The 21,235-nt window shown below is 38.0% G+C and overlaps 2 protein-coding genes across 9 annotated transcripts in view; one reads left to right on the top strand and one right to left on the bottom strand.

The window, feature by feature from the left end:
- LOC140943368 (protein LZIC-like) overlaps positions 1-21,235 on the bottom strand; it is a 296,884-nt gene that overhangs the window by 114,068 nt on the left and 161,581 nt on the right. The window lies entirely within an intron of this gene.
- LOC140943304 (pleckstrin homology domain-containing family G member 5-like) overlaps positions 1-21,235 on the top strand; it is a 45,502-nt gene that overhangs the window by 6,919 nt on the left and 17,348 nt on the right. For 2 of the 8 annotated variants that reach the window (XM_073392393.1, XM_073392398.1), the window contains exons 1-10: positions 2,664-2,920; positions 9,262-9,291; positions 10,047-10,117; positions 16,207-16,327; positions 16,670-16,760; positions 17,751-17,841; positions 18,659-18,756; positions 19,327-19,463; positions 20,131-20,342; positions 20,908-21,087. In XM_073392393.1, the coding sequence (XP_073248494.1) occupies positions 2,740-2,920; positions 9,262-9,291; positions 10,047-10,117; positions 16,207-16,327; positions 16,670-16,760; positions 17,751-17,841; positions 18,659-18,756; positions 19,327-19,463; positions 20,131-20,342; positions 20,908-21,087 (1,212 nt within the window). In that variant the 5' untranslated portion in view covers positions 2,664-2,739. Of the gene's footprint in view, positions 1-2,663; positions 2,921-8,400; positions 8,954-9,261; positions 9,292-10,046; positions 10,118-13,079; positions 13,335-16,206; positions 16,328-16,669; positions 16,761-17,750; positions 17,842-18,658; positions 18,757-19,326; positions 19,464-20,130; positions 20,343-20,907; positions 21,088-21,235 lie in introns of those variants that run through there. The other 6 variants (XM_073392405.1, XM_073392412.1, XM_073392388.1 and 3 more) reach the window with 5 other exon arrangements.

Genomic DNA, 21,235 nt, shown 5'->3' with positions numbered 1-21,235 from the left:
AGAGGCCGGTGCGCGTGCGCAGAGACAGAGACTCTATTGAGGGATCGGTTTCCTGTACATGCTGTAGTGACGACGATAATGAAGTGGAAGTTTGTGAAGGCAGTTCCTGGAATCCTACAACAAGATCATGGAATTCCTTTTCAAGAACCGGAGCCGGTAATGCAAGACACGGGGGTCTAGCCTCAAGGCTTTTGGACCAGGCTTCCCGTTTCTGGAATCCAGGCACAAGAACCTCCACTCTTTCTGGGACAACAAGTCCACAAAGTCAGAGAAGAAATGTCTTCAGAGAACTTTTTCGCAGAGCCAGGAGAAACTCTGGTACTGTCAGCCCCATACATCAGTCTCCCGGGGAGTCACCAAGGGAAGATTTCTCCGATGGACTGCACGGAATGCCGAATCAGAAAAACTCCAAAGGAAAACTCGGGAAAAGTACCCAAGGCTTGGTTCAACAGTGCGAGCCAGACCAGTGCCAGTTTAACTTCACCCTTAGAGCAAGTAACGATGCACAGAGCAACACGGAGGAGTTAGAAATGGGCATAGACGTAAGAACCACCAGCTCAAGCTCTCAAGCATCGAGTGACAACGTGGACTCACCCCCTGCCCATCTCGGCAGGGGAGTGAGAGCCACGCCCTTTTAAAAAGTACTTGTGGCCTCTAGCGTCTCCCCGGTAGCGTAGGACCCAAGCACCCAAGGTAAGATTCTTTATGAAGAATAACAAATAGGGGGTTGAGAGAATGTAAGATGAGCGATCTCCTGGTTAAGTAGGATTAGTGTTTCTTTTCCTACGCACGGCAGAATAGAAATATGGGCGCGCGCGCAGACGATTTTTCAAGCACCACCACCGAGGCCTCTCAAAAAGTGAAAAGCTAAACAAACAAGTTAAATGAATTATTATCATTTTTTAATTCTGAGTACTAACCCGTCTTTTAGTCCCTCCTCCATCAGTGAGTATTGGTATTCGAGTTTCTTAGAAACTCAAGCTTTCTCCCGCAGCTTCATATCGGCTAGGATTCTTTGCGAATATTTACTGTGCCCTTCAACGAAGCCGGCTTTTTGATGGAAATCAGTCCGATCGAATTCACCATCCTACTTCTTAAAATCCTTACTCAGTTTCGTGAGTTGTCACTTTTTATCCTGGGTGAAGTCAACCGAGTTAGAGGTTGTAGAAAGATCGATGTTTGTAAAACTTTTAAACCGGAGAACTTTACAAAATCATTTTTAGAAAAACAAAATATCTGTTATTAAATAATCAAAAACAACATATGACACGGTAGTCGAGCATTCTGCACGTTCATCTATATGTAAATAGTCCCTACTGAACTGCGGCTCCGAGATAGAACTCCCATATTTAAACGACGGGTGTGCTCGTCGTCTCACCAAGGGGTGTAAATTGCAGATTATGGTCTCACTTGGGGTGTTCCGGACGAAAAGCCCTTATTTTTATCCGATCAGGTATCACTTTCGAGTTGTGCGCAAAGAATTTAAAATTAAAACCAAGCGTCGTCATACTGTGTTAAAGACAGCATTGGATATCAACATCGCTAGAATAATGAAAATCAGTCTGAAAGGGTAAAATAAAGCCGGCACTACGCTCAGACTGATCTTCGCGCTATTATAAGCTTTCTGAAAGGCATCCCTAAAGCATATTTATGGAAGTCGCCTTCGGGAACGGCGAGTGACACGCGAGAGCTTCAGCAGTGAATTAAGAAGACTCTGCGGCTTTTCCCAACGATGGTCTATGCGCCACAGTTGTTAAAATAATGAAATCCTTTGTTTTTGTGCACCCAGATTTCTCAAAAGCCGGGAAGCGAAACTTAATCGCAAGATAGCCTTTGATGTTAAATGCCTAGATTCCCCACAAGTTATTAGGTTACTTAGCAAGGCTGCGCCCACGAGAGATGATTAAGTTCATTTCTCTTGACTCATTGGCAATCTTCGTTCTAGAATACTTAAATTACAATAGATCAGCAACAACCTTACAGACCTTACAGGTACAGCTGATATTGCGCTACGCGCGCCACCAAATCACTTGTCCAAGGTTTCGAATGATTTTGTTCAAGAACAATGATTCTTTTAATCCATTTTCTGTGGTTTGCTGTTGTCGTTCGCTTGCCAATTTCCTTAATTTTTTCACCCTTGTTCCTTGTACCAGCTCTGTCCGATTGCCCACAAATTAGTTTATTTTTTGCCTACCACTCATATCCTCTTACAGTTCCTTGATAGCTTTACGTCACACCATCTTCCTTACCCTGTCCCATTCGCGGACGGGTGGACAGAACCGCATCTGACTAGAGCGTGCTTGATCCTGCAGATGCTACTAGCTGGAGTTCAATCGACTGGTCAAGTTCAATTGCCAGAACTGTGTTTCAGTCCTTAGCGTTTTGCCGCCTCTTAACCTGTTGTTGTTTGGATAAGTCGAGCGGTATATCGGTGACGCAAGACTCAAGGGGATTTTGGTTGGAAGTCGTTGACTTAGGCCCTGGACCCAGGCATGGAGTTTGTCCCGTAATGATCTTAATCCTACATAAGCCGCCCATATTTGGCATTCGGAGGGTCTGTTCTTAGTCGGGTCAAACGTGATTAAAGTGTCTTGAGTCACGATCAGTTCCGGGCGAAATGTGTTTGTGTGTTGGCCACTAGATTAATCGGGAGATGACGTCAAAGATGCTTACGGCTATCATCGTCATGTCAGAGATAGAAAGGAAATAAGAGCATTGTAATTTCAAAAAATACGGGCAATGCAACGAAATCAAAGAGTTAGCTCATCAACGGAAATTATGTCCAGAAGAATAAGAAAAACAAAGCAAAAATACAAAGTGTCCCCCGCGCAAAGTCTACGAAGAAGACGATCGAGGAAACGCGCTAAAGAAAGAAGACTGGAAAGAAAAAATGGAATCAAGAGAAAAAGTAGAAACCAGGGTATGTAGTATATTTTCTGTTCTGGGTTAAGGATGTTTCGAAACCCCCTTGAACAGTGGATGCAAAAAGGAGCGAATAGCTGGATTGAGAAACAGTATGAGCAGATTTTTGGCTTGGATGAAGTGATGGATGGTCGCTCCTTGATATACTCTTGTGATTAGTTCAGGTCATCATGGAAGGTTTTATTATTTTGTTTGAGATTACTAGCTACAACGCTTAAAGACCTCGTTCTGTTCATGGTTTACTTTCTGTATTCGGTCAAATGCGAAGTTATCCGATCGAGTGAAAGCTCCCTATTGATGATCTTCTATCAAAATCGTAATGCGAAACTTTATACGAGGTAAAGCATTATTTGACCGGCGTTCAGCGCTCTCAAGCACTATTTTCAAAAATTTGTTTCCCTGACATGTTTTGACTGTAGAAAAAATACGATGTTTTGCTTGACCCAAAGGTCAATCATCCTCAAATGTCTGTGAAAATATATTAATCCATGTATCATTACAGATTCCATGAGAGAAAACAAGTTGTTTCTTCAACATTTCGATACACTTGTTCTCTCTCGGTTCCAAAATTTACGGTCGAAAAGTTTCCAAAATGCACCATATCCTTTGGGTGCCACTTCGGGACATCCGACGCACGAACCGTATCGTTAAATGCGTATAATCTTCTCACCTGTCTTTCGAGTTGACGAATAATTCACTATTTGCATTGCCTTTCCTTTTAAGCCTTCACGTTTTTTGACATTTTTACGGTGATTTTATTACTCTGACTCTATTCTTTCGAAATCTTTCTGTCTACAAAGTATGAGACTGTGATAGCCGTAGGAGTGCGCCTGTCAAGACTGTCAGTTGCTCAACTTCACGCCCTTGTTTTAAGCTGTTACATACACAGTGAGTGTACCTTGCTATTAGCCCGAAACGTAAAATAATTCTTAAAAAGTCAAGTGAAGAAACAGCTCGCTTTTACTTTTTTCCCGGGAAAGTTAACGTAATTTCGATATCTTTCGTCATCTTTGTAACATGCTATGTGCTCTGGAAGGAAATCACGTATTTGAAGAAATCAGTGGACATCATGGAAATCATTTGACATGGGGCGCGGGGCATGAGTACTCGCGTCACGCACTTACCACGCAAGTGATTGCCTCCTGGAAGCGGTGGGATAGGGAAGATTTGACAACCAGCGACTGAGGCGTTTTTCGTATACTCAACCCACCCACCCGTAGCCTGTTTAAAGACCCCCTCCCCTCACGATTTTTTCCTAAGGGGAGGAGGGGTCTGTATCCAGGCTACCCACTCGCGGGACGTCAACCTCTCCGGCTTTAGCATAAGATCGACATTCACAGGAACAAAGGCTCCTGACATTCAAGAAATTCGACTAAACTTGGATAGCCTCCTACTCTAATAATTTGGTCTGTTTTTTTCCCTTAGTATTCTGTATAATCAGTAATCGGCTCTTGGTATAACCAAGAGCCATTATGGCTCTTGGTATAATTTAGCTCATGCATGCCTTCTCATTGCACGATATATTGCCACACGGAGCGGTAGATTTTTCTGGTCAGAGTTGGTTAAGGCCACCCACCCCTATCTTTCGACAAAGGCGACACTATTTTTGTTTCGCGTCAAAGGTAGAGTAAGTTTGTTGTCATCTATGTCTTTGAGTTGTACAAAGATTTGATTTCTTTACCCTCACAAACGCCTTTGAATATGCTAGACCATGCTTACCCTCTTGCTCAATCCAACTTTGTCACATCTTAACCTAGAGTCAAAGGTAATAATATGCAATTTTTCTCCTCGCATTTAGGTTCGTTTGTATACCGGCTGTCAGACAGACATGCCCCAAGAGGGTGTGTCGCCGTGCGGGGGAAGCAAATAGAACTTATTTAAAGCCAGCCACAAGATCGTGCCAGTTATTTTTATTTCACACAATGGTGTGAAAACCCTCCAGCTAGTTGAGACGGAAATCAAGAACGCCTCGCGCGCAGCAGATCGGGTGCGACTTCTGATTTTATACTAGCCTGTTAAAAAACTATTTTGGCATGAGAGACAGTCACGTCACTCTTGTAAAAGAAACTGCAATTGCGTCACAGTTTGCGATTTGCGCATCTTGAAGTGGAACGATTCCAAATGCTTTCATGGATTGTTTTATTTCATTGTTTTGCTAGAGTTGAAGTTCCCTTTACTGAAGTGCTTTGGAAAACATATTTAAGGCTGCCAAGTTATTTCTGTTTCCTCATGAAAAATCGGCTTAAATTGAACTTGATGAGCTTTTAGCCAAGCCTATTTAATGGTTTGTTACCATAGAAACAGGCCTACGGAATGCACGAAGATCTAACAATCTGAAATACACTATTGAAAAAGTTCTTCGTCCAACAGCTCTATAACTTTCTGTTATCGTGAAACTCGTGAGGTGACTGGTAGCAAGTCTACATCTGGTTATGAATTCCTGCTTTGCCATAAAAGCTTTCAATTCAGTGATGTATATCATGTTAACAGTTACGCTTTTTAGTATAGTACCCTTGCGGCCATAAAATGATCGACAATGATGATGATGATGGTGATGATATGATTATCATTGCTGTTTTCCTGGGCTGTGTTATCTTTGACTTGCGATCAGGCGGTCCTTCTTCCCTTTTCCGGGTTCCCCCGACAAAAAAAAATAAAACGCCTGATCACAGTATATTTTTTCGCTGTGGCTATATGGCCGCGTTATTTTTTATTCATCATTGATAGTGTTATTTTTAAGAGGGTTTCAGTTTCAATAGTTCATGATTGTTAGTTAATCGCTTGAGTTGTTTCGCTCTGGGATTGTCTTAGGCTCGAACCCGGTATTAAAATGACTCAGGCTTTTTCTCACCCGAGATTATGGATATTACATCTTTCTCATTTCCTTGCTGAGCTGAAAATTTATCTCCATATCAGGAGCCGATTAATCGGCTCCTGTCAATATCCGTTATCATGCTATCAATTTTGTTCTAACAGAAAACTTACGCATGCAAACGAATTAAGTTCACAAAACGGAACTTCGCTTGACACGTTTGCTGAATATCGTTCGTTCTACATTTTAACGACCTTTCTATATAATTAATGAAGCACCTTGTCGGTAATCGATATTTTAATGCACTATCGACAGAAAGGCGAAACTTAATTAGTTTCATTAATTTTTAGCCTGCGGTGTTTATATTACGTTTTTTAAAAAAGATTGTATTAATTTTGTAACCTCTCTAACTAGTATAAAAGCAAAGTGTTTTAATGAGATACTCGTAATGAATATGGCGAAAAAGACATGCGATAAAGCTCGTCTTTTTCCTTTTTGCTAGTTTAAAGCGGAGTGCCTTCGTTCACAGGTCTTTGAAACTCAATCGCTATTTCCTGAAAGAAACAGGAAAGTTAAAAACAATTCATACTGTCAAAACTCACGCGGTAAAAATTCGGGGAATGGCGATAAATATCAATTCAAGAAATAGTTTGATATCCTCTCTACCGTGAGAAGAAAACAATAACTTAGCAAAAGATCGCGATAAAACGTTACTATGACAGACCGCTTTATCGCGTGACGTGTAAGAAAAACGCAAAAAATGACTTGTCTAAAAATGTTTAACATGAAAAAGCTATGTTATTGTCAGCTGTCCTCTGTGCTCAAAAAACCTCTCTTTTCCATGATTTCATGGATGATTCTCTGTAAACAAAGAGAGGAGAAAAAAAAGATATAGGAGGATAGTTTTAAATGAGGAGGTTCCCGATGGAACGAGGCTGTTTTCCTTCCGGAAAACGCTCCTCGCAGGAGATAAAAGGGGTGATGAAGGGTAAACCATTGACATTAAAAAGTTCTTCCTAAAAATTACATTTCAAGAAAAATCGTAAAAGATTGAAAAAATTACGTAATACCTTGTGAAAGCACCCCTGAAGAGGTTTTCGTTGATGGTCACCCCAAATGATTTCATTCAAAGACTTGAAAATTGTTGACTCAGTTGTCATTGGGATTGAAAACCATTCCTATTAATCTGAAGTATGAGCAAAAAGCAAGTGACTTTTTTATCAGGCGAAGAAATTAAACAATCCATAATCGAACGGAAATGAATGAGCTGTTTCTAGACACTATACAATAGATTACCAAAAACATGGTAATAAGATACCGTACACGCGAAATGATTGCCAAGGTCATAGCCAAGGTCAACAATTTCACGCTTCTGTTTTATCTTCCGTCACAGACAGAGCGATGGAATATGTATTATAGCACATATCCTTGCAACAACAAACATTTAAATCAACTGAAAAATACAAAAACAGCCGCATCCGTAAAGTAATCGGTTTCGGTTTTGACAAAATCGATTGATCTGTTGAAGGACTTCGAACTTTTAAGCGCGGGAACTGGAGAGAACAGAGGCCATCAAAAAGAAGATTGGTCCAATCACTTCAATGTGACAAGGAAATTCTCTTGTTAAGAGTGTTGCGTGGGATTCTGAAAGACTGTTAAAGTTTATAAGACCATATAACAACTACAGCTTTGATTTCAGTTACTTTTAAACAATTCGCTGTTTCCTGTAGCCAGATACTTCCCCGAACCAAAAAAAACAACAACCGCCCTAAACTAAATTTTTTGGGTATATCACTATAAATTGTTAGTTTTTCATTTAAGAAAAATTCTTTGTCGCATTTCCACAAACGAGACCAGGGGGAAGAGTTTTGACCGATTCCGTTTCCGAGTGCAATCAGCTTTCGTCTTATGTTACAGAAATATATAAATTCACGTTCCAGCTTGACAACTTAATTAATTATTTATTTAAGCACAACAGTCCTGGAAAAGGTGCGTTATGTGTGCATTTAATATTCTTGGTGTTTTACGTAATATTACTCGGATTGTACGTTTAAATTAAAACAAGAGATTAGAAGTCTCTGTGTAATTAAAAAACTGCCAAATAAATAGACCAAGCTATAGACGAAACAATATTGCGAGTTGCCTGAAGGTTGGGGGCCTGTAGCCGATCACAGTGGATGGGTCGGTTTTCCAAACCAAGGTGCGTCAAAAATTTGCTTGCTGTGCTTTTTGCAAACTCCTTGTTTCCGTTGAAGCCGGCTATAACGGCTCCAAAGTTATTAGAACAGTCAGCTAAACAAAAGAATTCTGCGGTAAAGCTCTTCTCCTGCGAGAACAATAAGCACAAAAACATCATTGAAGTCCTTAAGCCGTCCCAAGTGTCGTCTTGGATGCACGCTCGAATATTTTAGTAGTTTTTAAGTATTTCACATCAAAATATTACTGCAATACATTTATAGTTACATATTAACTCAGTTTCTTTAGAAAATGATCAATTCAGTGTAAACAGTCTTCTTTAAAAAATTACGATTTTATGGAATTTTGAGCTTCGTTACCAATGTCTTGTAGGTTGAGTTGCAGTGGCATCGCAAAATGGTGCATAAAGTGAAACGTTGAACGGTTAGCAAAGAACATTGATAAGTTATCTATAGAAACTGCTATATTATCTTTATACGCCGGTTTTTGGAGATTTTGTGGTTGCTTTTGAACTCAGAATTGTTGTGTTTACGGTAGAGGTTTCGGCCTGTAAAATGATTGGTTCTTCTGGAGATGTAATTATCAGGTCATTACCATGTGACGTCATCGCGCGGGCCCATCTCGCTTTGCTTCTCAGTATTCACAATTTGCATGGAGGAATCTTGTGACAAAAATTAGACTGCATTTTCTTTCTTCGGTTAGCCCTGGTTATTCGACACTTTGCGCCGGGTCGTGCTCAAGACATCAATCCTCGATTAATTCTTCAAGTTGAATAGAGTTGAGCACGTGCAGAAGAATCGAATTTCATGTTCTAATCTACAATGATCTAACTCGCCACAGGGCTAAAACTGTTCGGATCGATTGTTTTGAGTGGAGAAAACAGTTTCCTGCCCTGTCCCATCGTTGCCGACAGCTTTCCTTGGCCTTCCTGCAAAGTGGTGTCGTTTATTCTGTTTTCACTGTGTAAGGAATGACATCGGATGTAGAATTGGGGAGACTATCTTGACGATATGCCCGAAATCGGTGAGAGCGCTGATTTCTACAAATACGCTTGGCTTCGACTCTTGTTATGTGAAGTCTTACTGTTTCAGTTGTTTGGTGTTCGTCTAAATTATCAAATTTCTTGAAAAATGCGATGTCTTTGGGAAAGGCAAACTTTTAAGCCGTCTTCGTGTCACTGGGGATTAAATGTCGTTTTAAGTACCTCGGTTTTGAATAATATGAAGGTTGGAGGCTTACGAGAAAATTTCGGATTAGTTTGCTTCAAGGAGACAAGTTATGGCGTTCAAACCTGCTCTCATAACTAACACAACACTGTTTTTGTTTTTCAGGTCGGGATAATTTTGACCACTATGATAAAGGTAGGACATTTGTGGCCAATTCTTAAAATTTATTTGTTTATCTAGCGATTTCAGCATAATAGGAAAGCTTTATCGGATTTCTTTGAAGTTTGTACAACACAGGAAAGTGCCATCGAAACGCTTCTTGCCTTCTAGCACTTTCCCTCGGCCCATTGACAAACTCTATAACTTTAACATCCCAGAGATGATTTTACAAGGTCAGTTGTTGCTTAGACCATAAATTTACATTAACAAAGTGTTGTGACTAATAAGGAGGAAGCGTTTTCGCCTAAGAAAATTGTAATTTTCTTGTTTGATCAAGTTAATTCGTAAATGGCCTGTGAAAAAGTTTCGTGAGTACACAATTCTTCTTTGATTCGAAATTTGTCAGAGGTTGCTAAAAAAAGCTGGTTGAAGGTCAGTGATGAGCATTCTGGATAGTTTTGGCATTATTTACCCTTTTCGACATCCAAATGAAATCTAACGCACATATCGATGACTTAAAACTAAGCTTTATAATAGTTATACGACGTACACGTATTGAAGCCTTTATAAGGAAATGCGTTCATAATAGGTTTCTCTTTGCCAATTTTATTGGAAAACAGGCCAAACGATTTAAGTGAGCAGATTCTTGTCTGCTCAATCTCAGCATATTCTAGATGCAGTATTAACCGGTTTATTAAGTGCTCTCCACAAAAGCGTCCATATAAAATTTAATGGTGAGACGATTTTTCAAGGATCAACCTTTGAACTATGTGGTTTCGATCTGCTTGCAGGCGAAAGAAAGGTCTGTCAAGGGAAACTCTGTTCCAGCAGTATTGAAACAGGAAAAGAAGTCGCAGTTAAGGTACAGTTGTTATGCTGAGACTATATTTAACTTACATACTTTGAGCAAAGTTCATTTAATTGCCCTTTGAGGTTAAATCATGTTGTATAATACAAAATGTTTGAAACCATTAAAGTACAACATGATTTCTTTCCGGCCTGCTTCAAATAGCTTGTTCTTTCTCTTGACTGAAAGTAATATATAAAAATTAAATTAATCAAGATAATAATGAGACGTGTTAAAGTGTAATTTCAGTTTATTTCCCTGCGAGAATGTTATGTCCTAGCATGTGAGTAAATTAAAATCAGGCTTTTTTTTTCAAGAATTTTTGCATCCTATGTCTTGCATGTGTTCCGTGCGGGAATTCTTGGAAAGTTCAAAAAGCTATATATTAAGATCTTAAACAAGCAATTTATCTGATGTTCTGTGGTCTCGGGTTTCATGCATGTGACTGAAGGTCACAGCAAAAAATTGATTTTTTTTCGGTTTAGACTATTTGAATTTCCATCAAAGACAAGGCTTCCTGTGGAGAGAACAATTACCTAGGCAATTATGAGAAAATATAGTTATAGAGCATTGAAAAGTTCTTGTAAGTTACTATCGTCACAGCTCAGTTTGGGGTTGAGCTAAAAAAAGAAGCAAGCACAATTCAGGTGAAAACTTCCAAAAATACTCCAGCCTACTCAAAACCATGCCAGCAGAATTTAAACAATCTGTTGGTGTCAATTCTAGGGTTTCGGTGTCTGTCGTTTATCTTTCCCGATAATTTTATTAGTTCCAACAAACTATCCCTGTTTGTATGATAAGGACATTTTGTATAATTATATACCATATGTTGTATTTAGAAGTTTAATTTAGGTTAAATTATACGATTCAAAGTATGTGATGAAGTAATTACAAGTCTGAGGGAGGATTTTTATTTCTTTCACTCTTAGGCCTGGTAAAGGCAGAATGATTTTTACTATTCTAACTTTTTAAACTGTGGATGAAGTACTGCTTAAGGGAGGTGGCATGGCAGAGCAGCTAGGGTGCTAGAATTGCGGTCCAAGGGCCCAAGGTCTTTCCCTGCCCTGGCCACCAACTGCTTATGTTCTTGGTTGTCCTGATTCAACTCCTAAGCCATGCTTGTAAATAGTCATCTGGTTTTTCTCCAGCCAGTCGGGATTCTCCCAAGATTAGCTTGAAAAACGTCTTTTGGTCCACTTGAATCTATTAGGTGTTTTCAATTTGTCATACAGTACTTCTGTAAATTTGAACTGTACTCTCCTGTACAGAAGTCACAAGCCCGATTGCAAAATCCACTAACCCATGGTTATCAGACAAGACTTGCATTGCATGCTGATTCTTAACCTTGTTACATATATATATTCTTTTTCCATTCCTAACAGTTAGGTTTGGCTCATATTATCAGGAATTTGAAAAAATCTGAGTTTGAGAAATCAGGAGGCTAGTGTATTAAGGCTATGTTCAACTATTTATTTTGTTTGGAATCAGTCTGTTTAAACATGCATTGGTACAATAATTAAAAGTGATTTCATTTATAAAATCTTTTTTTTTGTTGTAACATCAACTCCTTTAAATGTTCACATATAATTATAACAGGAAAGCAACCTTTATAATTTATCAAGGAATTTCTCTGGGAAATTTAAAGTTGAAAAATAAGGAGGCTTGATTTTCTTAGATTGAAATGGACCAAAAAAATTGTGTAGGGCACATTTCTTAGGAAAAATGCTTTTGCAGGCTGCCTTCATTTGAAAGGTCTTCCACTGGAAAAATAAAATAATTCAGTGTAGTAGCTGAGAATGGCATTTCAGTGCATTTTGAGCCACGAATCAGGGAAAAGAATTTTAGCCATGAGGATGGTTCTGTACTGTGCCTTATTGACCTACATTTGCTTTGTTTTATATCAAATTTGTTTTTACAAACTAAGTGTTAAGAAGCAAATACCAAGGATATATCTGTCTCTTAAATTTTTTCTTTGAGTAGCTGATGCTTCCTTGATGTCTAGGTGGCAATTATTGTAGCTGGTTGCAGGTGCTGTTGGAGAACTCCAAACTTATTGTTAGAAGTACTCTTTTTAATCCTTTAAAAGGGATTGATTGTTGTGTTAAGATGATGATGTATACTTTCCCCTTTTCATGACATTGGCAACTTGCTTTTTTGTGTTGCACAAGGTTTTCTATCAGATACTGATCATAATTCGTCTGCTCCAGAATTTTAGTCTTATAGTCTTAATCCTTAAAAGAAACAATTCCTCATTGTTGTGTTGGTTAAATATGTGCTTCCCTTTGGTGACCTTGTAGATTGTTGACAATCAGCATTCCATTATCACCTAAAGACCGGTTTGTTTTGTGGTAATCCCCAAAGGACCTAGCTTCAAGGAGCTATGTCCCACGAGGTGCTATCTTTTTAAAAAGCCAAAACTTTTTTTGCATCAATTGCATACCAAAAACAGTGGTCCAGTTTTGTTTTGAAACTGTTTCTTGTTGTCTGTTGCAACGGATGGCAAGGATGGATGTGGATCAACACTTGAAAAAGTTGGGCCAACTTTTTGAAGTTTTACTGCTGTCGCTGCAAAAATTACCAAAAAAGCATTATGATTAGTGCTCCGTGGTAGAATTATTTCATATCTTCTTGATATCTTTATAGGAGCATTTTGTGTATGGCCAAAAGCCCTAAGTTTAATGACTTCAGTACAGAATTAACCTTAAACAGCATTATCCTGCTCCTCACAATATAGCCCTTAAAAATGAGGTTAGCACAGCGATAATTAATGGTGCCAATCTTAGAGAAATGCAAGTCCAAGGAAAAATAATGGCATTCTTTCAATGCCTCTCCATTACCACAGAGTTTAGGGTTTAACCAAGCATTGTAATTTTTGAGCTTGTCACTCAATTTAGACTGTCTCTTATCACTTGAATCTAGATCAGATTTCAGGTTACTTCCTTTATAATGGGGTGAGAAATTCAGGCCATATTTATGCATGTGGCTGTTCACGGATGTACATTTCAGTTGTGGATTTCAGCAGAACGTCGTGTTGTGGCAGGTGTATAGTGGTGACTCCCTTGTGCGATTCTTTTCCTAGAAAGAAGTCAGGCTTGGCCTAGTTGGTGACATTTATCCAGCTAGTGTGATTAGTGGTCATTCAAGCTACTTGACGTTTTTGCTCTTTTAAGTTAGTCCTAGACACATGATCATGTTGTGATTTCTGTTTCGGAAGTGCAAAATGAAGCAAAAGGTATGTTGCAACCTTAAAATTTAGGCCATTATTTTACAGTCTCCATTGGTCAGCAATCTAATGTACTTGTAAATCGTGATAAAGCTTTTCAAAATGAGAACTTATGCTTGAAGTTTTTTGTTAGAATGTTTATATGTGGACTAAACCTTACAAGAGAGATCAAGTACAGCGTGATTACCGATAACTATATGCTCTGTACCTCCATTCAGTTGGTCCTGTGTAATTTATTTCTGTTACAGTCTCATGTATTTAGACTGGCTGGAACTCCTGAGGAATATAACATTGATCATTCAAATATTTAGAACACTTTGACCATCTCACCATTTATTTCTCATGATCGGATGTTACTCTTTGAGGACGTGATAATCAGTTATCTGCATTGATTAGTTGGTAACAATAATTTGTCCCAGTTAATTACGAAATACTTTTCAGAGTGACCTTATCTGACTCATTGCTAATTAAAATAACATTGAGTTTGTCATCAAGTAAGTGATGGTGAACAAGGAAAATTATTGCTGAGGTAAATTCTTGCATTTTTATGTTGGTTGTTAAAATGTAAAAAAATGATGTGAAGTTGAGCTAGCATGCATGTAAAAGTCATCTAATACTTGCTGCCATGGTAGCATTATGTGAAAATTTGTGTTACTTAATGAAGCTGTTTGCATGGTGATAAAAGAAATGTCAGGTACATGTACGTTAAAACTTGACAATTTTTTCTTCATTCTGTTTGGGTGATATAATTACGAGATTGGATGTAATTTCTTTGTGCACGTGAAGGATGAAAACTTATTTTTTGCACAAAATCCCTGCCCTTAGGAAAACATATTTGTCTTGTGGGAGATAGTAGGCTGTCTGTATTAATAATTACCCAGTTTGGGGTCAGTCACGTACAAAATCTTGACACTTCCACACAACTTTATTTTAGGGCTAGGGTTGGGGACTGCTTGTCAATTAATCTGTTCAATAATTTGTTCATTCAGAATGTCTTTAAATTTAGTCTTTTCTACAGTGTGGATATTGAAGCCCCAAAATAATAATCAAGAGTTCAAAGACTGAGAGAAGTGAAAAATGGCTATCTGTTGTTAACTCATAATCAGCTCATTTCCTGTCATCAGTGGTTGCTAGTGATAAATCACTGCCATAGTTCAACAGAGTTGAAGATTGAAAAAAGTTGCTACTATTTTAACGTGCACATTTTGTGTTTTGTTTCTTGTTAACAAGTTTGTGTCCTATTCCATTGTGATAAAAAATGAGAGACTGCCCCTGCCCGTGGCATATTTTGTCCTGGAAGTATTATTAATACTTGTAATCCTTATTAGTGCCAGAGATAAAATTCCAGCACATACGATTACTACAGACATACATGACTTTGGTCATGAACAATGAGTTGATGTTTGCAAATTCTTAGACAGATCAATCTTCGGTAATGCGTCAAGGTTCTCATTGTTGTTCAAGTATCATGCTCTCTCTGCCGCAGACACGTCTTTTGCTTGAATTTAATTTTTCTAAATTATCTGTATGAAAAGTGTCTATGATATAGTTGTAAATCACTTTCTCAATAACATTGCAGTTATCAATTAAGTAAACAAAACAAAACAAAATCTGTGCAGAACTTCCTTAGCGGAAAAAAGTGCATGTATTATAAATGAGATTACCACTGTGTTTCAGAAACTTAGCTAATTTGATTTCGTAGTTAAGTTAATTAAAGTAAAATTGTCCTGCTAGGATGTTTTTTTCCCCCACGGTAGTTAAATGCATATCAGTTTTCCTGCTTCCTGTTGAGAAAGCATAAATCTTTGTTTTCATCTTTGAAGAGCTTGTGAATTGATGTAAAGCAAAAATAAAAGGCTGAGATCATGTTGAAAAACTCCTAATGAATAGCATTTTACTGTACTTGCCATGGTTCAATTTTATCCTAATGGTTCAAATTTGATACACCTATTTTTTATATTCATTATTATGCTTAAAACACGCAAAAAGAAAAGGAACATAAAATTCAAACCAAGGATAACAGTGAACTATAATAATTCACACTGGGCTTAAAGTGTTTGTATCATTTATTAATTTTGTTTTATCCACAACCGATTTTCAATGTATTGAAAAAGACCTACATCAAAGATTGCACATGTAAACAGGTTTTTTTTAAATGCAATTTAAATTTGTATATGTTAGTCCATGGTTTGAGTTGTGGTAAGAATAGCAGTGTCCATCTACTGCCCTCCTGGAAAGAAAGAATTTTGAAAATGTAAAACATGCTGTTCTGGAAGGTCAAGGAAGGCAAAGGAAAACCACATGCAGCACTTAAAAACTCAAATAAATCTGACAAGATCAGATCCTCTACCAAATCTCCTCTATAATTTTGCTGTCATACTATTACAAAGGCATTTGTACCTGCATGTATATTGTGGTCCATCTGATCAAAAAAGCAAGGAATGAGAGAAGAAATGTTCAAGTTTTTTTCCTGCAAGTGAAAACTTTGTAAGAAAGAACATGTCCAGAAGTTACATGTAGTCTTAAAATGGTAAGAGCTAATCTCAAGCATTTCTTGTTTATAAGAGGAATGATGGCATTAGGGATTGACAGAGAAAAATTGTCTTTTCTATTTTCACTTGAACAATAACTCAGATGGATGATAATTTTTTTCCTTTTTACAAAGTTATGATAATTTAATACAGCTAGCACACAAAATTTATGGGGATGTGTAGCTTGAATGAAGGGCTTGGGTATTAATGCCTTCCGCTAATGGACTGACTCTTGTTTAAACCTCTCTACAATGGCTGCAGCTTTCTTCTGTCGCCAAGGTGGCCATGGTGGTGAGGTTCAACAGTATTTAGTTTCAGAAAGTTTGAATACATTGTTTTACGTTTATTAGGTTTGTCACCATGAAGATTGTCAGGAGATAAATAATGGAAATCCCCTTCTTCTTTGCCTGAAGTGTGACGAAGTTCACCACCTTGGTGCGGCATCAAATCATGCAAGGTTCGATGTACTGGGTAAGTTGGCGCTTGATTCAGGATTTCTAACATCATGTACTAGTACTTCTTCACAGAAGTTGTTGTTCTCAAATTGCATTTGATTGCATAATCCACAATGTGATTAAAGTAGTTGTAAAATAAAATGCAGGTTAAAATGGTTTCAACCTAGTTTCTCATCTTTCCTTTGTGTCCTAGCCCAATCATGAGTTATAAATAATGGAAAGTGACAATCAAACTTTAACTTGAATTTCATTTGAGACCAGTTGGTGACCCTATTTTATTTTCAAGGCAGACCACCTCTCGGTATTCCCATCATAAGATCTCACATGTTTGATTAAAATCTGTCTATGTTTTATTTAGAGAGGCCAAGTACTAATTTATTCAGGACGCCATCAGCTGGCTCAGATTCTGGGAATGAAGATGATTTGGAATCTGAGCCTAACAATAAAGGGTGAGTTTCATTCACTTGTTTTATTTTAAGACATTTAGATTTACAGAACAGGGAAATACAATGTTGATTAGAGCAGAGTCAGACGTCATGTTAATAGTATGCTTGGCAGTAATTACATGTAGATTGAAGGCTTGCTGCTTAAGTTGTTGTAGCACTTTATAAGTAGGTTGAGTATGATCCTCCTGGTGGGCATAGTCCTGAACTTAGGACTATAGGTTTACCCGGACGAAGGGTTCAAACCTTTCACTGTAGCACTTTAGTTCATAAAATGGATAACAAAAGTTAAAGGGTTCTTTGCAACCAGGGATCAAAACAACAGCTGTTCAACGGACAATGTCCAGCCAGAATGGCATTTTGACTGGCCAAAGGCTCCACCCGCCAGCCATGTTGACCAGTCTTTCCTGGACAAACAGCCAAATCCTCACCTGTAAATCTTAGATTTTGTTTCTTTGCAAAAATACAATCACATTCACTAATAGAAGACAACATGAGGATCAGTTCATTTTTCCTGCAACTTTTTGACTGGTCAGAAAACAAGACTTATACAAAGCAAAAATTTCTTTGGCTGGTTATTGTGTCCAGCCACCGTCCAAAAATTATTTTGAGCCCTGGCAACCCAAGGTGAAAGGTGTATGTTCTTACACAAGACACTAGAGAACACCTTAACATTAACTTCACATAACTAATTTGCTTGGAATGAGATTAAGCTGAGAGTGTTTTTTTTCTAGGAAACATGTACAAGGTGATTTGGAGCCATTGCTAATGAACTTTTCTGCATTCACCTTGTAGGATAGGAAATATCCTAAATATAGTTCCTTAACAAAAGCCTGTTTTGTTTGACAATAGTTGAGATATGCACTTGTGTTAACTTAGGAAGCCTTCATTAATCCAGCCCCTGATAAAACTAATTGAAACTGTGTAAACTTTCATACATCCCTGTCACTACATTAATTATTTGTGATCTTCATTTGTTTGTTTTTGTTTTAACAGTGACAAGAAACATCGTGGCTATTCCACTGGGAAGCGCATGTTTAAGTTAAACACTGCAGCCAAGAAAAAACCAAGGAGACATAACACAGATGTGAGTTTGTCAAACAGTCTTAACCCTTTAACTCCCAATATCAACTCACAAATCGGCCAGACTGATCTCCAAACATTATTTGAAGGTTCTCAATAACAGCCGGCAACCAGCAAAATTTGCCTGCTATTTCACGTGAACTCGCCACCTACTTTTCTTTGGAAAATCCCCTCCAAAATGCCAAAATTTAATGATGCTTGTGTTCTGTTCAAACACTCTACTTTTCGCTCCAGAATGCTGGAAAAGGAACTCTAAGAGGCCGAGATTTCAAAAGTAACTTGTACTTTTGGTGCTTGCAAGTTGTGCATGTAGCGCGCGTTTTTCCTTTTCTGCCCACTCCAAAGCTTTTGCCTCCTACTTAAAACCTTGCTGAAAAACCCTGTCCTTAATTATCAGTCGATGAGAATTTGATAGAAGATTAAAGGATTTTTCATTGTGACCATTTGATAAATTCCCATAACTTTTTTTCTAGATAATGAATAAGTGTTTTTAGGAGAAAATTGATGTTGGTCACTCTGGAGATTAAGAAAAAGGGTTAACTTGATTATTTGAAAAATATTGTAAGAGAAATGCTTTACAATAACATTAAAAACATTGCTTTACATGCTTGCTTTTGAATGATGTACAGTGAAAAGTTTGTACAGTGAAGAGTTGGGTCTGTTAATGTAGTTGGAACAATGTACTTGTATAATGTGGTTAATTCTTGGCATAATACCTCTTTGGGTTTTAATTTTGTTGTTGCTCAGTTGAAGCATAATTGCAAGATCAAAACAGATGCTTGCAGCTTGTCTTATATTATTCTTCATTTCCATTTTCTTAGGATCCTGGTAGGGATTTTTTTAGTATTAAATTTTTTGATCACAAGTCTGGAGAATTCCATATCAACTTGGTCCCTGCACTCAGTGGAAAATCGCTAAGGTATGTAAGTCTTTGAGGAGTATTGTAACCTTTTTAGGACATTGAATGTAACCCACTTTAACTGTAGGAGTTACTGTATGGTGTTTTATAGAAATTGTATAATGTGTAAGAGGCAGTGCTACGTTTCTGAAGCTATGTGTTGTAAGTGCATGTCTTATTTTTGGAAATTATTTTCAACTTAAGCTTAAATTGACTGTGAGTTTATTGTAAGAGTAAAGATTGAAAGACAGTGTCAAAGCATAGACTTTCAGTGTTGTTGATGATATAATTTATAATGCTGTACAGATCGGGTTGCAATGAACGTCAGTTTTAAAGCTTGCCCTTGGGCAAGCTGTTTTAACCAAACCCACATGAATTCATTAGGAATTTAAACAAATTTGTCTGTTTTTATTACAGTACTTCTATAATATAAATTCCTCCTAAGAACTTACATGCCTGTTGGGCAAGCTAAAAACAGAATTCACTAGTCTGATTAGCTGTGGGCTAATGAACACAACTTTCTTTGCATGCTGCAAATGTAGATTGCCTTCCTGGCCAATATTTCAGTCATATTTTTCTCTTTTATCACAGGGATTCTATTGAGCCACTTTTTGAGTCACAGAACTTTTCGTTTACAACTCACTCAGTATTTCTGGATTCCTCAAACACTCCTCTGCCACTTGCCTTCGATACCTTCCCACTGGGTGGAAATGTTCTTCATGTGAGAGGTATGACCAACGTTTTATTTCTCCCTATACTAACATTGCACAATCAAACTTAAAGGTTGTGAGGAAAAAGGAAATGTGTTCTTGATTTTAAACATATTCTAATCATCAGACCATGATGATTATTGCAGTGTATAATATTATTATACACTTACAGAGAGTGCCAAGTTCTGATGAACATCAGGACGTGAAAACAAAACTAACCGGTTTACCATGGGGTGTCACATTAAGTCTTTTGTTATTGCTAGACTTTCACTTCAACGGCAACAGAGAATTAAAAAACAAATCAAAACATTGTCGGTCCTTTAAAGCTTTACAAGAACACAAATTTTATTGTTTAAACTGCTGAATGAACAATTCACAAAATACATGTACTTTCCTTGCATCATCTGCACCTTTTTCTTCCTTTGGCTGCAATATTTCTTTTTGGATAACTTCGAAAATCATCGCTCTTTAGCGTAAGGCTCCATGTTTGCATTGTCGTGTTCATGGCAGTATTTTTCCCGCCTTCTGTCACACCACCTTTCACTATGCTTTGAGCATGTGATGTTGTAACCTGAATGGGGTACAATGGCTTTTATTGTATCATTGTACAATCGAGATAAATTTGAATTTAGTCAAGGCCAGTACATGCATGCTTAACCAAGTAGTACACTTTTCTTTTCTTTAGCTAATGCAGACATGAAGGTGGATCAGAGAATTATAGACATGGTTAGTGTGGAAGAGGGGATGACGAGACCAAAGAGTTCCTCTTTCTTGCATCGGTCTGGTTCATTTACCACAAAGGGTAGCAAGGACAAGGGAGGCACTGTGAAAAAGGCAGAGAATGAGGACAAAGACAGTGGCAAAGAGGACAAGTTACTTCAACAATTTAATAAAACTGTAAGTAACATAGTAACAGTCACTGGTTTAAACCCAAAATCCTGTCATAAGTACATGTAGATGGACTTTGACTTTCCAGGTGATTGTGGCCCAGGCCTAAGTTGTTCAAAGCGCTGAATAACATTTTTATTTTATTCACTGGATAAATAACTCGCCAGCAGATTATTATTAGGGACTGAATAGAGATTTATCCAGTGGATAGCGCCACCTTTTGAACATGGGCCCTGAATAGGATTGTTACTGGCAGTGACTCCATCACATTTTGACTAGCCTGCGCCATGGCTGAAACTAAACCTCTGGTTGGGTCTGTCTGCAAGCTAGCACTGAAATTCTTGTTTGAGGCTCCCACTTGTGTACCAGGATTTGAGTACCTGCTGTGATTGGCATGTTAAAGAAAGCCATTGTCGATTTGCCAATCAGGTTGCAGGGAAATTGGGCATATTATTGTTTAAAAAAAGACAATGTTCCCATGCCATGCCAGGGTTTATTCCTTCAAACTGTATGGCTTTTTGTCAAAAACCTTAATTCCTTGCATATTTTGTTCTTTTACTTGTGGTAAAATTAGACTCAGCGAGGCAAGAAAAGCATGGAAGCTCTATTTGGTAAAGAGTTTGGTGGCATGCAACCACAACCATCAAGTCCAGTTCTACACGGTGGCATGTACACAGGAGGAAGTGGGTCTATGCCGAGACCAAAGTCAGCAGGTCGGCTTCAAGGGTTATTCAACCAACCCAAATCAATGAAGGTATCCCATACATTTAAACTACATGTGTTATTATATCAGTTAATTTCTTTCAAATCCAAAGTCCAAACCACAAGTCAGTCAGTATATGTCCCTCCATGACAATAGCATTTTTAACATATTTGTATTACTTGTGATCATTATTTTTAAG

Source organism: Porites lutea, chromosome 1 (genome assembly GCF_958299795.1).
Source record: "Porites lutea chromosome 1, jaPorLute2.1, whole genome shotgun sequence".
Taxonomy (NCBI): Eukaryota; Metazoa; Cnidaria; class Anthozoa; order Scleractinia; family Poritidae; genus Porites; species Porites lutea.
This window is presented reverse-complemented; position numbering and strand designations above follow the sequence as displayed.